Below are 15,222 nucleotides of genomic sequence, written 5' to 3'. Positions count from 1 at the left end.
CCGCTGATCAGTGGCACTTGCTGTTGGGCAAGTCCACTGATCAGTGGCATCTGCTTTTCTGCAACTGCCACTCATCAGTGCACTATCTAAGCATGGAAACATCTAAAAATAGGAACAGTGTGACTGGGCGGTGAAAGGAGAGGGGGGGTTATGAGACGTCCCCTCTGTCTCCCGCGCTGCCCGAGGCGTGCAACTCCTCGCACGCATGGCCGCGCCAAGCCAGTCTCGTGAGAAACTGCCGAATCGGCAGTTTCCGCGGGCCAAGCTGCGGCCTGCTTTAAGGTCCGTGCGGGCCACAAAAAGCATGCAGCCCAGGCAACCAAACAGGCCGCGCACATCCCGCGCGGGTCTGGTTGGGCTGCATGCGGGCAACTAAACACGCCTAGGCAAACATGCAGATGCCATTGGCGTCGTGAATGCCGCCAATGCTACCGTTGCTTTGCATGGCTGTGTAGTGTTGTAGCCACAATGCGTCGGGGTACAACAAAGCACCGGGTACACATGGTGGCAAGATGTGATACACGGGCCAAACATTAATGACTGTGAAAAACTTTGCCTCACTAGCTTTACATATGTACCACATGTCTATCCATGTCGGTGTCGATTTTTTAGTACTGAATGGATGAAATACCACTGAAATAACAGAGAAATGGCAAACGCTTTATAAAACTAAATTCTTTGTGATGGATTGAAGCATCACACACGATGTGTGATATGAATACTCGTGTGTGCCGATTTGGAAGTTAGACACACGATTTTTAAAGGCGGCTCATGTGTGATAACTCGTGACAACACATACGATTCTATGATGTGAATTGTGTGCTCTATCAGGCGCACAATAGAATGAAAGAAATGATGTGCAATAACACATAGTGGCACACAATAAAATTAAAGGAATGGTGTGCATAATATATATTGCAAATGTAATCTATCCGTGTGTAGTGGCAAACGTCTGTTTTTACGTCTGATCTACTGTTCTGAAGATACACCGAGCTAGACATGCATGCCTGAACCTTCTATCACCAACTACTTACATTTCTAACTCTTACATTTAACTCCTTACCGCGCGCAGATGTTTTATGTTTGCTTGTCTTGTATTGGCTTTGAACAAAACCAGGTTGTCATCCGCAAAAAGGAGGTTTGAGATACCGGGGATATTGCGAGCCACCTTCGCTGGTGTAATCCGGCCACCTAACACCTCCCTATTAAAGATAGTTGCGAGCCCGTCAGCAATGAAGAGGAACAAATATGGCCTCAAAGGTTCTCCTTGACTTAATCCTCTTGACAGTTTGAACGGCTCTAACACATCGCCACATTTTGACTGAGAAACGAACGGACTTCACACATTTCATTATCCAATAGATCCAAAGAGAGTTGAAACCATCTCTCTCCAAGGCTCCCTCCAGGATCACAATCAACACGGTTGTATGCATGCTTTGGCAAGGTCCAGCTTGAACGCACAGTGGGTGTCATGTGGGTTTCAGTTGTGCTGAATTCTATAGAAGCACTCAAAGGCTATGATGACATTGTCCGTAATCATCATCCTTGGAATGAAAGCACATTGGGTTTCAGAGATCAAACTACGGCCGTAATTTGTTCAGACATTTAGAAATCACCTTGTAGATCACATTACACAGGCTGATCGGTCTAAAGTCTTTCAAGCATTGTGGTTTTTTTTTACTTTCGGGGTTAGCACTATGACTGTGTCATTAATCCCTTCCGGCATGACCCCATCCTCAAAGAAATGCAACACTGCGTTGATAACATCCTTTTTTTAACGTTTCCCAGTTCTTTGGAAGAACCGGGCGGGAAAACCGTCTGATCTTGAGGTAACAATATGCTGAACATCCCTGCAAAAAAAAAAAAAAAACAATATGCTGAACATGAGTGTGCTGAAACAACTCATTCCATTCCGGAGCAGCTACACATCTGTCAAGCCTTGCATGCACCTTGTCCCGCCCTGCTTGTTTATTGTCATACGTCCAGCCCGGCCCCTTGGTAGCCGAGATCGTACAGGTTACACCAAGATAGACACTCTGAAATTCCCCGTTATATGTTTCAGACCATTTTTGCAGCAGAGAAATGCTCCCCTTGCCACAGTCTCTTTGAAATCCCCGATCATCATCCACGGTTCAGCAGAGTTTTGTTTAATTCTCTTGAGCAGAATCCACATGTGATGTCATCTAGGGCCATGGGGATCGTCACGGATATGAACATCAATATACCTCGAACCATATGAGAGCAACTTTATGTCCACGCTATCGTCACAAAATAGGGTGATGCCAGCACCCTTTCCCACATCATCATGGGTGATACAGTGCTTGAGACCTAGCCTCCATCTGCCATGTTTCAGAGGGGCTATGAGTGCACACTAGGCACACCAGTTCACGAACTGTCCCGGGGTGGCCCAATCCCCGGCAGTTCCAGCTAACTATCGTCATTCCTCCTGACAGGCGTCATCTTTGCGCCCGTCAGTTCCCGGTAGCCCCTATACCGGTAGCTTCCTTACGGCCTAACACACCTATGTTGCTCTCAGCCTCTCCACTAACAGACCCTCTCATTTTCTTATACATGTCTCTGTTCATCTCCTTATTTTCCCCTAGACCTACATTAGACTCTGGCCTGTTGCGCTCCATCCTCTTCCCTAGGATCGAATCCAGCTCTGCACCTTCCTTATCCGCGTTGCTCTGCACCTTTGGTCTTGGCTTGCCCTTCAGCATGCTGCTCTTGGTCTTGGTTGTTGTTGACGCAGGAGGCAGGGGGGCATTGTCAATGTCGAGCCCACCCGCAGCATCAGTAGTACCAGCGATGCTCTGGTCAGGGTTTCCGTCCCCCTTCGCAACCACCACCGCAAAGGTTGCTGTCGGAGCGGTGGTAGTTGTGTCCTTGAATCGGGCCGGTGGCCCGAAACCCGGAGGGAAGGGCGGGCTGGCCTCCCTGTCGTCGACAAGCCGGGGAGGGGTCAGGTCGATGTTGATCCCCGCCCCTGGCTTGGAGCTTGCGCCGGGTGGAGATGCTGAAGCAGCCACCACAACAGCCAAGGCTTTTGTTGATGCAGAGGCCTCGGCTGTTTTTGGTTCAGTGCTATGTGTTACTGGCCACAAACAAGTAAGAGACAATGTTATGTGCCAAACAGGAGCAGGAAGATTTTCAGGTGTGATAATCGGATGATTGGGACCACAATTCTTGGGTTATTCATCAGTTGGATTCACTTGGATGACAAAAGGGGAAAGAAACGGGCATCTTATTGTAAGGAACATGAATACTTATGCCTACTAAGTTTCTATAAAAGATGGCACTGCAAAATCGATTAGCAGCAATCTAACCAAGTTTACCATTAGTTCGTGCTTTCAGTTCACACAAGAATCATGTGCGAGCCTAGCAAGAATCATGGTGCTTATACCTTCTGAATAAAAAAGTTATACAACGGAGCACGGGGAAATATGATTCTTGACCAATAAAGGAAAATTAGACAATTTGCCTATGCCTATCATAAAAAACTATGATCACACATCAACATATGGAAATTGTTAGTGAATTTGGATCAAAATTTCATGTAATTATGGTTACACTTGATCAAGGATGCATGGCAAGCCAAGGTCACTAGACATACAATATGGAAAAGAAATCAGACTTTAGCATGAGCATGCCAAATACTTGGAATGATATACTTACAACTGCTATAGAAGAAACACATTTGCATTTCAGACTCTCAGGTTGCCAATTTTTCAGTTTTTGTATTTCATCGTTTTTCTCCTTAACCAAGGAATGCATTTCCAGTAGCTTACCCTCAAGAGCCGGTACCTTTTTTTCTGCATTAGCAGCTTCTGCTGGCAATCTACAATTCTCGTCATTCTTATTTCGTACTTCTATTTGCAGCACATCTACATTCTGCTGAAGCTTTTGTGCTGCTTCCACTTGTTTTATCTTAAGGTGCCCCACTTCTGCTCGCAATTTGCCAATCTCGTCATCTTTATTTCGGACTGCCACTTGCAGCTCCTCTACATTCTGCTGAAGCGTTTGCACTGCTTTCTTCGCTTCTGCCTCCACTTCCTTTATCTTCAGGGGCCCCGCTTCTGCTCGCAATCTGCCAATCTCATCATCCTTATATCGGACTATACCTTGCAGCTCCTCTACATTCTGCTGAAGCTTTTGTGCTGCTTCATTAGCTTGTGCTGCCTCCACTTCCTTTATCTTTAGGGGCCCCGCTTCTGCTCGCAATCTGCCAATCTCATCATCCTTATATCGGACTGACACTTCCAGCTCCTCTACATTCTGCTGAAGCTTTTGTGCTGCTTCGTTAGCTTGTGCTGCCTCCACTTCCTTTTTCTGAAGGAGCTCTGCATTGTCCTTGTCCATTCTCATCAGTTGGTTCAAAAGAAAATCCTTCATTTCAAGTAATTTAGAAATTTCCTTATCCTTGTTTGAGCTCAGGGTCTCATAAGCTTGCTTCAGTTTTCTGAGCTCCGCTCTTAATTCTCCTGTGATGGCCCCATGATCCGCATTCTTTTGAATAATACCTACAACATTTCCAGCTTCCTTGGATTGTATCTAGCAGTATAAAGACACATGAGTACGGATACAACACAATGATCAAGAAAATCAGTGGCATGCTTAAATCGGACAGAAAGCTTTTCAGCTATGGAACTTATGTTGAAAACAGCAAGTATATACAAGACACGGAGAGGGAGGGGGAGGGTGTGAATAAGGTTGCTTTGGCAACTCCAAATTAATCCACGGTCTGTGAATTCAAAAACTAAAATGCTACCTAACAAATAAATCCAAGATCACTTACTATACACAAGGTGGACTCTACTAGAGACTGAGACCAACAGGCGTATCATGATTTAGAATACCATCCCTTAAATTAATCTTTGGCCAGCAAAGTGTCTACAATCTGTAAATTAGATAACTCACTGGCCGGAAACAAGTATGGGGCAATGTTAAGTGTTAAGCAGGCACATGAAGATTTTGGGGTGCTAGCTTCAGTAGTACTCGTATATTCTCGTGAAACTCTAGATCAACTCGGTTCTAGAAAATATATTACTGGAAAATTGTTTACTGATATAATAACCAAAAATATCAACCTGGTCAACATTCTCTACTGATTGTGTATGGTAAGGCAGGTCACTCAACAAATACTGCAGAAAGAAAACATGGTCTAGTATGAGCCGGCCATATACTTCAAAAGGAAATGCTTACATTTGGTAAGGAGGCAATCTTGCGTTCAAGAGTCTCATGTTGCCCAACTTTGAGCTTTTGGATGTCAATGTCCTTATCCAAAGATCGCATTTCATCTAGTTTACCCTTTAGAACCACTAACTTATTTATACAAGCAGAAGCTTCTGCTTGCAATATTCCAATCTCATCATCCTTCTTACAGGCTGCCACTTGCAGCTCCTCTATCTTCTGTTGAAGCTTTTGCACGGCTTCAGTGGCTTCCTTATCCTTGTTCCAGCATATGGTCTCATAGGTTCGCTTTAACTTTCTTAGCTCTGATATTAAATCTCCAGAAGTGTGCTCATGATCTGCAGTGTTTTCATTAAGCTCTACACAATTTCCATCTTCCTTCAGTTGTGCCTAAACATTACAAAAAAAGAAAAGGCAAGGACACAAAAAAATGATTAAGAAAAACAGTGACATTCACAAGCTGGACCGAATGCTTTTGGGATAATTAAGTACCAGCAGTTCTGAGTTTTCGGTGTCCAAGAGAGCTTCACAAGTTCTTGAATCCTCCAAATCACTCTCTAGCAGTTCTGCATTTGGACAGAGAAGGCAGCAACAGTGGCATCAGTAGCAACATTAGGTGCCTTCTTCTGCAGGTTATCGTCACCCCAAAGATATAAAACGGCATATCTAATCTTAATAGTCTCTTCTCCATCTAGCCGCGGCAGCGCCGAATGACCAACAAAACTGACATTTAACAGGCACAGCATTGCAGCTCTTGTAAATCAACACAAATAGCTCCGCTAATTAAATTTAGGCCGAAATATCGATTGACAGAAACGAAAGAGGGGCACAATGTTTTCTGACCGGCGAGCTTGGGATCATCGGAAGGGAGCAGCTCCCTGCAGGCCGCCTCCCACCTGCTTCTGCTCAGCTCCGCCTTCCGGGATGAGAACATAAGCCATCAATCAGGCCCAAGAGAAAACCCTAAGCGTAAGAGGACAGGAGCGGTCCGATGAATCAGACCTGGTGGAGGCGGGACTGGTTGATCTTGTCGCGGGCGTCCCAGAACTCGTGCTGGGTCCTGTTGCGCGCCTCCAGCCGCGCGCGGCCGGCGGCGAGCGCCTCGACCCGGTCGTAGATGCGCTGCCACTCGGCCAGCCCGCCGTCCCCCGCCGCCACGCCGCCGCCACAGCCGCAACTCATCGATTCGGACGGCGTGTGTGTTGATTTTTCTCAATCTCGTGTGCTGCAATGCTCTCTGAGAAGATGCTAGTTACCCTGAGCAGCTCATTGCCATTGCAGGAAGATGGCGGTGGACTAGTGGGAGACCGGAAGAGGCCGCTAGACAATTGGGAGAAGACAGCTCAGTCACTCTGACTCCTTCACTTTTATTCCTTTTTATTTTTGACATCTCGTTTTTACTTTTGCGACCTGATACCTAAAAGTATACTCCCTCCATTCCTAAATATTAGGCTTTTTACAGATTCCAATATGAACTACTTCGATATAAGAAGCAAAATGAGTGAATTTGCACTCTAAAATATGTCTATATATATTCGTACATAATTTGTATTGAAATCTCTAAAAAAGCTTATATTTAAAACGGAGAGAGTAGAAAATACTGATTCACTATGCCTCTTTAAATTTTAGTACCGTCGTAATTTCTCTTATATTGGCCATTTGATTCGTAAGATTGACTCTTCTAATAAAAAAAACTACGAATTTAATCTTACTGCATTCCTTATGAAATTTAGTTCCGACTCAAAATTCTTGTAAAAAAAATTGTTTTTTCTATGGTGCATTCTACAGTAATAAACTTGTTCTCCTGACTCACTTGAGTTTCAAATTTAAAATCATGCCACTTGTGAAATCGACACTAACATTCATAAGCTCAATAAAAAAAAGTTATGCTCAAAGTTTGGAATAAAGCAATTCAGCACTGCTCAGAGCAGTTTACATCCCGACTCCGCAGAGCATGGATCCTAGCTTTCTCTGCAACACAAAACAAGAACCAACACTCATATCTCAGTCCTACGAGACAAGCGGGGCAGACCTGACAAGAGAGACTAAAGAGTGAATTCCGGGTTTTATCCCCTGTTTTGACATTTTTGACACTAACTACCCTATTTAGTGAGTTTTCAGCTGTTTTACCCCATTTAAGAATAGTGTTGTCATAATTTACCCCATTTAAAGTTTTGTGAGCGTTCTGACTTGTGGGTCACAATTGTCTGTTCCAGCTAGCATGCCACGTTGGTGGCTTTTCCTGGCTATTTGTCTCACTGCTAAACAGGGCCGCGCAGCTTCTCTCGACCGGCTCAGCCCGATGGAGGCCGTTCGTGCCTGAGTCCGCCGCTCGCCTCCAGTCGCTTCTCGCTTGCGTTGCTCGCCCCCAATCGATGCAACGCCCGTCTAGACTGCCGCCGCACGCTCCCGCCAGGCTCGCTCGAACATACATGATTTCAAATTATATCAGTATATTTACACCACTATAATCTGATCTACAGAATCATGCATACTTAAGGTCATATGATAATACTGAAGGAAAATATACATGATTTCAGATTATATCAGTAACAAGCCATGCTAATAAAGCTCAGTCATCTCATCATAATACTTCTTCAAACCTGAAACGAGTAGCCTAAAGCCATCTAATATGCATATTCCAGACTGAGAGAAAATCTAGCCACAAAAAACCTAACTACCCGGGGTGAGAAACAAAGAATGCGGTCATGCATATGGGAGTGGAGAAGATGGTCGTACCGGCTGCCGCCCACTCCGACGATCGCCAATGGCCACGCCTCTCACCTGCCGCTCGTCAGCTACGTCGTCCTACCCCATCCTAACGAAGGAGGCAATGGTTTGGGCCAGGATCGTGTGTGTGATTAACAGAATGCGAGTGATGTGTGCCGTGAATAATGGAGGCCAGCATGGTGCGGCCCAACTCGGGCGTTGTGCATTGGACCCGAGCGACCTGATCTAGTGCGCTCATACCAGGCCGGGCCGGTCAGGAGAAGCTGCGAGGACCGGTTCAACAGGGAGAAAACCGTATATGTGACATGCCAGTTGGACCAGATAATTGGGATCTGCCAGAACACACACAAAAATTTAAACAGGGTAAACTGTGGCAACAATTTCGCTAAAAGGGGTAAAACGTATGAAATCACGCTAAATAGGGTAATTAATGTCAAATTTTTCAAAATAGGGGGTAAAAACCTGAATTTACTCGAGACTAAAAGCATCTATAGCCGGGCATCTCAAATCGTTCCCAAACACCCGGGTGAACCAACTGGTCACTGATCGGTCAAAGAAAGAACCACCCACTCAGGCGCCTCAAATCGGCCCCAAACGTCGAGTCGTCCTGCACCCCTCATATCCAACCCAAATTAGGGCGGATATGAGGCGGCCTGGACATGTCCGGACGCGTCCGCCACGTCAGCCCGGCTCACCACCAAACCCACAAATATCCCCTCCGGTGAACCGTAGACTACAGTCCGCTCAGTCCACTCCACTCTCTGTTCACTCGATTTCCCAATCCATCACCTCCTCTCCCAACCCGATTCATAACAGATGACCGTAGCAGCTCTAGCTTCGGTGGCGATGAGAGCCATGTCGATGCGGTCGCTCTCGCGTCGCATTGCGCCGCTCGCAGCTAGATCAGGGCCGCAACCATGGCAGCAACTCGCGGAGCGACGCGCCGTCCCCCTTCGCCCACCGTCGCAGTGCGGGCAATGTTGTTGGGCCCTCCCATCCAGCGTGCAGCACCGGTGGCAGCGCCGCCTATTCTGCCCCAGTCTAGGTACCCCCCCAACCACATCTTAGCTACCTCTGGAGGGCGTCCATGGGCACCGTTGCGTGCTTGTGCCCTCGCAGGCGTCGGGTTGGTTGAGGACGCACGAGTTGGAGGCACAGGCCACATGGCGCGAGCAACAACGCATGAGGGAGAGGTTGGCAGCGGGTGACGCGTTGGTGAGGCGTCGGGCAATCGCGCGTGCACCCATTGATCCCGAGGACACACTCATTGCATCCGTCCTCCGCCGCTCCCTGACAACGCGGAGTCAGATGCGCGGCAGGTCGGGCGGAAGAATGCGAAAGCGCTCCGGCTTGCCATCAAGCTGTCAGAGCATGAGGTAGTGGCGCAGGGCGACGGCGAAGGCGAGAAGGCACGCCAAGGAGCAGGAGCACTTCCTCTGGAGTCTGGCCGGTGTGCAGATGGACCTATCAGACGACCTTGACGACGGATCAAGCTCCAACGACAACAATAACGACCCTTTCGGCGGTCGACGCCTACACCGACGGCCAAAGCAGCACCGCCGCCCGCAAGGGGGATGGGTATGACGCCCCCGATTTGACCGTACACTAATCATGCACGCAAATGTGTACGACCAAGATCAGGGACTCACGGAAAGATATCACAACACAACTCTAAAACATAAATAAGTCATACAAGCATCATAATACAAGCCAGGGGCCTCGAGGGCTCGAATACAAATGCTCGATCACAGACGAGTCAGCGGAAGCAACAATATCTGAGTACAGACATAAGTTAAACAAGTTTGCCTTAAGAAGGATAGCACAAACTGGGATACAGATCGAACGAGGCGCAGGCCTCCTGCCTGGGATCCTCCTAACTACTCCTGGTCGTCGTCAGCGGGCTGCACGTAGTAGTAGGCACCTCCAGTGTCGTCGTCGACGGTGGCGTCTGGCTCCTGGACTCCAGCATCTGGTTGTGACAACCAGATAGAAAAGAAAAGGGGGAAAAGAGGGAGAGAAGCAACCGTGAGTACTCATCCAAAGTACTCGCAAGCAAGGAGCTACACTACATATGCATGGGTATATGTGTAAAGGGGCATATCAGTGGACTGAACTGCAGAATGCCAGAATAAAAGGAGGATAGCTAGTCCTGTCGAAGACTACGCTTCTGGCCATCTCCATCTTGCAGCATGTAGAAGAGAGTAGATTGAAGTCCTCCAAGTAGTATCGCATAGCATAATCCTACCCGGCGATCCCCTCCTCGTCGCCCTGTTAGAGAGCGATCACCGGGTTGTATCTGGCACTTGGAAGGGTGTATTTTATTCAGTATCCAGTTCTAGTTGTCATAAGGTCAAGGTACAACTCCGGGTCGTCCTTTTACCGAGGGACACGGCTATTCGAATAGATAAACTTCCCTGCAGGGGTGCACCACATAACCCAACACGCTTGATCCCATTTGGCCGGACACACTTTTCTGGGTCATGCCCGGCCTCGTAAGATCAACGCGTCGCAGCCCCACCTAAGCACAACAGAGAGGTCAGCACGCCGGTCTAACCCTATGCGCGCAGGGGTCTGGGCCCATCGCCCTATGCACACCTGCACGTTGCGTACGCGGCCGGAAGCAGACCTAGCCTAGTGGTGTTCCGGTCCAATCCGGCGCGCACCACTCAGTCGCTGACGTCAAGAAGGCTTCGGCTGATACCACGACGCCGGGATACCCATAACTACTCCCGCGTAGATGGCTAGTGCATATAGACCAAATGGCCAGACTCAGATCAAATACCAAGATCTCGTTAAGCGTGTTAAGTATCCGCGAACGCCGACCAGGGCCAGGCCCACCTCTCACCTAGGCGGTCTCAACCTGCCCTGTCGCTCCGCCACAAAGATCCTCTTGCGGGTACTCCTACGAGCCGACCCGACTTTAATCATCACATGTGTCATGTATGTAGTATATAAGTATATACCCGTGATCACGGCCCAGGTGATCACGGCCCGATAGTATAGCACAGCAGACGGACAAGAATGTAGGGCCACTGATGGAAATCTAGCATCCTATACTAAGCATGTAGGATTGCAGGTAAAGGTATCAACAGTAGTAGCAAAGATAGGCTATGCATCAGGATAGGATATCGAAAAGCAGTAACATGCTACACTACTCTAATGCAAGCAGTATAGAGAAGAATAGGCGATATCTGGTGATCAAGGAGGGGGCTTGCCTGGTTGCTCTGGCAAGTAGGAGGGGTCGTCGACTCCGTAGTCGAACTGGGCAGCGGCAGGGTCGGTCTCGTAGTCTACCGGAGAGAAGAGGGGGAAGAAACAGTAAATACAATGCAAACATAAGCATGACGATGCGTGACATGACAATGAGCGGTGCTAGGTGTGGCCTAACGCGACAGTAGGTGGTACCAGCGAAGGGGGGGAACATCCGGGAGGTAATCCCGATGTTTCGCGTTTTCGGACAGACGGACCGGAGGGGGAAAGTTGCTAGTTCGATAGGTTATGGAGGTGTGGTGGACGAACGGACTGCGTATTCGGATTCGTCTCGTCGTTCTGAGCAACTTCCATATAGAAAACATTTTCATCCGAGTTACGGTTTAAAAGATATGAATTTTCAAAGTTTATTTAAATTTCTGGAATTATTTGAATTAAGCAAAAATGAATTATGACGTCAGCATGAGGTAATGTTGACGTCAGCAGGTCAACAGGTCGGCTGACCAGTCAAACCAGACAGGTGGGTCCAGTGGGACCCACATGTCAGCCTCTGTTAGTCTAACAGTAATTTAAACTAAACTAACAGTCTAATTAGAGGGGTGGGCCCCATATGTCAGTGAGAGATTAGGTTAATTAATTAGTTTTATTTATAAAAACATTTTTTTTGTTAATTTTGCGGCGGGGCCCGCATGTCAGTGGCTGGGCCTGCCTAGTCAGCACTGGGGTGGCCCCAGGCCAGCCACGTCGGCGGCCGGCGCCGGAGCAACTCCGGCGACCAAAACAGCGGCGGTCCCTTGCCGGAGTTGGCCGGAAACGCGCTACGGGGCTCGGGGAGGAGCGGGGCTAGGCCCATTCGAAGGAGCTCGCAGCGCCGCATCCAGTGGTGGCCGTAGGTTGCCGGACCTGGCCGGAATCGGCACCGGCGAGCGGCGGAGGCGGCGGCGCGCACGGGTGCCCGACGGAAACGGGGCTACGGCGGGCTATCGAGCAAGCGGAGGGGCCGGGGAGCATCTACGTGCGGTGGGGAGTGCTGCAGGCTCGAGCCCGTGACCAAAAGGTCACCGGAGCCTTGCCGGGGGCGAGCTCCGCGGCGCTGCTTTCGGGTGCGCGTGGGGAAGCAGCTAGGGGGCGCGCGAGAGCGAAAGGACAGGGGAGGAGGGGGGAGAAGCTCACGGCGAGGCTGTAGGGGGACGGCAGTGTGCTCGGGGAGGCTCGTCGGAGGCGAAACGGGGCGGCGATCGACGGCGGCCGTGCGGGGAAGAAGAGCTCGGGGAGGTCGTTGCAGGGGCTCCGGTCTCCAACGGGCTGCACCAGACGAAGCAGCGGGCGACGGCGGTCCTTGGAGACACCTTGGGGCGGCGAGGTGGGTACGGTGGCCGTGTGAACGACGGTGAACGGCGGCGACCGCGTCGGGCGTGGGGAAGGAAGGAGCGGCGCGGATCTGGGGGGGAAGAGAGAGGCGCAGAGGCCGAGAGGAGAGCGGGGGCGAGTGGGAGAGAGGCCCGAGGAGGCAGGGGGGCGCTGGCGTCCTTATCCTCCCCGTCGCCGGCGAGGGGGTGCGGCGGGGACCGGCCCCTGTTCCGACCCCGGTCGGGGGAACAGGGAAGGGGGGCGAGTGGGAAAGGTGGGCTGGGCCGGGGGTCGGCCCAGTTGGGCCAGGGGTCTAGTGGGGGGGGGCTTCTCCCTTTTCTTTTTTCTTTTTTTTCTTTGTTCTGTGTTCTTTTGCATTTCTTTTTATTTGTTTAATTTCTTTTCTGTTTTATTTTATTTAAAAGTACTTAGGCATTTTATAAAAATTTGTTTTCTCCACAATAATTATCAGTGCAATTTCTGGCATGGCCCGAACATTTTTGTTTAAATTTTTGAAAACTTTTATTTTCCACTTTAAATTTAATTGAAGTTTGAGTTAGGAGTTTGAAAAGAAATGTGTTTCAAATGTGATCAAGCCCTGTTTAGCAACATGATTAGCTTAATCACAGAGAGTTACTGTAGCATGATTCTCGGGGTGTTACAAATCTCCTCCACTACAAGAAATCTCGTCCCGAGATTTAGGAGGTAGAAGGAAACAGTGCGGGGTATTCTTCGCGCAGACGATCCTCTCGTTCCCAAGTGGCCTCATCTTCAGAATGGTGCGACCACTGGACTTTGAGAAACTTGATCGCCTTCTGACGTGTGCGGCGTTCAGCTTGGTCGAGAATGCGGACCGGATGCTCCTTATAGGAGAGGTCTTGCTGCAATTCGAGCACTTCATGATCCACAGCTCGGATTGGGTCCTTGAAGCAACGGCGGAGCTGTGACACATGGAACACATCGTGAACCTGAGAAAGGTTCGGCGGTAGCTCCAGTTGGTATGCCACTTTTCCACGCCTTTCGAGAATAGTGAATGGGCCAATATAGCGAGGAGCTAGTTTGCCCTTGATCCCGAAGCGGTGAGCACCCTTCATAGGTGTGACTCGAAGATAAGCCTTTTCGCCAGGTTGATAGACCATGTCTTTATGATGACGGTCATACTGACTCTTCTGACGTGACTGGGCAGTCTTGAGATTCTCGCGAATAATGCGGACTTGTTCTTCGGCATCTGGGATAATATCCGGACCGAAGAGTGGACGTTCCCCAGTTTCTGACCAGTTCAGAGGGGTTCGGCACTTTCGTCCATATAACACTTCGAAGGGGGCCATCTTCAGACTAGCTTGATAGCTATTATTATAAGAGAACTCAGCATACGGGAGAGATTCCTCCCATTTCTTGCCGAAGGAAATAACGCAAGCCCGAAGCATGTCTTCGAGAACTTGGTTGACGCGTTCAACTTGTCCTTGCGATTGAGGATGAAACGCAGTACTGAATGACAGATGAGTTCCCATAGCTTCTTGGAAACTTGCCCAGAATCTTGAAGTGAATAAGCTACCACGGTCTGAGCTGATAACCAATGGAATACCATGGAGTGAAACAATCCTGGACATATAGAGCTTTGCCAACTGGCTAGCAGTGATCGTTTCTTTGACTGCCAGGAAATGTGCAACTTTGGAAAGCCGGTCAATGACGACAAAAATAGCATCATTACCTTTCTGTGATTTGGGAAATCCAGTGACGAAGTCCATCTCAACATGGTCCCATTTCCATTCAGGAATAGAGATAGGTTGCAGAGTTCCAGCAGGCCTTTGATGTTCTGCTTTGATACGACGGCAAACGTCACACTCAGCAACATAACGAGCAATGGCTTGCTTCATATTAGACCACCAGAATCTCTGGCGGATGTCTTGGTACATCTTTGTACTACCAGGATGGATACATAGAGGCGTATCATGAGCTTCTTTCATAACTTCCTGTGTCATATCCAAGTTTTTCTCTGCACATGGCACCACTAGGCGGCCCTTGAAGTATAAGGTGCCATCTTCAGCAATAGTGAAGAATGAGGGCTTTCCTTCTGCGAGGTAGCGCTTAATCTTGTGGGCTTCAGAGTCATACTTCTGTAGCCTTTTGATGTTGTCCTCGAGATCTGGTTTAGCAACTAGGGTATTGAGGGAACCCTGGGTAACAACGTGGAGGTTCACCTTGCCAAATTCCTTAGGAGGGGGAGCGAGTGCACCCGGAGGAACAATATGGAGGTTCAGCTTCCTGAATTCTTCAACAAGCGAGGGCTGAACTTTGTGAACCTGGAGGTGGTTGCAGTAAGACTTGCGGCTCAAGGCATCAGCCATTACATTAGCCTTGCCTGGCGTATAGGAAATACCCAAGTCAAAGTCTGCAACAAGCTCCATCCATCTCTGCTGGCGGAGGTTCAGATCTGGCTGAGTAAACAGATACTTCGGACTTTGGTGGTCAGTGAAGATCTCGCATCGATTACCGAGAAGGTAATGTCGCCACTGCTTCAGCGCATGAATGACAGCAGCAAGTTCGAGGTCGTGAACTGGGTAGTTCTCTTCGTGAGGGCGCAATTGCCGAGAGGCATAAGCAATCACTTTGCGGTCTTGCATTAGGACACAGCCTAATCCTTGACGGGAAGCGTCGCAGTAAATGACGAAGTCCTTCTTAGTATCAGGTGGAGCTAGAACTGGAGCAGAAGTCAACTTGTCTTTCAGTGCCTGGAAACTT

The 15,222-nt window shown here is 48.9% G+C and overlaps 1 protein-coding gene across 3 annotated transcripts; it reads right to left on the bottom strand.

Moving 5' to 3' along the window:
* Positions 1 to 2,159: 2,159 nt before the first annotated feature.
* Positions 2,160 to 6,513, bottom strand: LOC123182930 (FK506-binding protein 15). Of its 3 annotated transcripts, none has more exons than XM_044595618.1 (6): positions 6,193 to 6,513; positions 6,034 to 6,106; positions 5,683 to 5,756; positions 5,203 to 5,580; positions 3,805 to 4,551; positions 2,160 to 3,094 (listed from the first exon to the last, which is right to left on the bottom strand). In XM_044595618.1, the coding sequence occupies exons 1-6, from the start codon at positions 6,370 to 6,372 to the stop codon at positions 3,092 to 3,094; spliced, it is 1,455 nt and encodes a 484-aa protein (XP_044451553.1). In that variant the 5' UTR covers positions 6,373 to 6,513; the 3' UTR covers positions 2,160 to 3,091. The 3 variants fall into 3 exon arrangements, with proteins under 3 accessions (XP_044451553.1, XP_044451551.1, XP_044451552.1); XM_044595616.1 differs by having other exon boundaries at positions 2,162 to 3,094; positions 3,789 to 4,551; positions 6,193 to 6,512; XM_044595617.1 differs by having other exon boundaries at positions 2,856 to 3,094; positions 3,676 to 4,551; positions 6,193 to 6,511.
* Between the last annotated feature and the right edge of the window lie 8,709 nt (positions 6,514 to 15,222).

The sequence above is a fragment of the Triticum aestivum genome, chromosome 1D, assembly GCF_018294505.1.
Source record: "Triticum aestivum cultivar Chinese Spring chromosome 1D, IWGSC CS RefSeq v2.1, whole genome shotgun sequence".
NCBI classification, from domain to species: domain Eukaryota; kingdom Viridiplantae; phylum Streptophyta; class Magnoliopsida; order Poales; family Poaceae; genus Triticum; species Triticum aestivum.
Note: the sequence above shows the minus strand (reverse complement) of the source record. Positions and strands in the feature narration are given on the sequence as shown.

Excerpts from the sequence above, each read along its gene's own strand:
- LOC123182930 (XM_044595616.1), bottom strand. The coding sequence starts at position 6,372 with ATGAGTTGCGGCTGTGGCGGCGGCGTGGCGGCGGGGGACGGCGGGCTG. Across the intron at positions 5,581-5,682 it reads CCGAAAACTCAGAACTGCTG|GCACAACTGAAGGAAGATGG; the intron begins GTACTTAATTAT and ends TGTAATGTTTAG. Across the intron at positions 4,552-5,202 it reads AGATTGCCTCCTTACCAAAT|ATACAATCCAAGGAAGCTGG; the intron begins GTAAGCATTTCC and ends TTATACTGCTAG.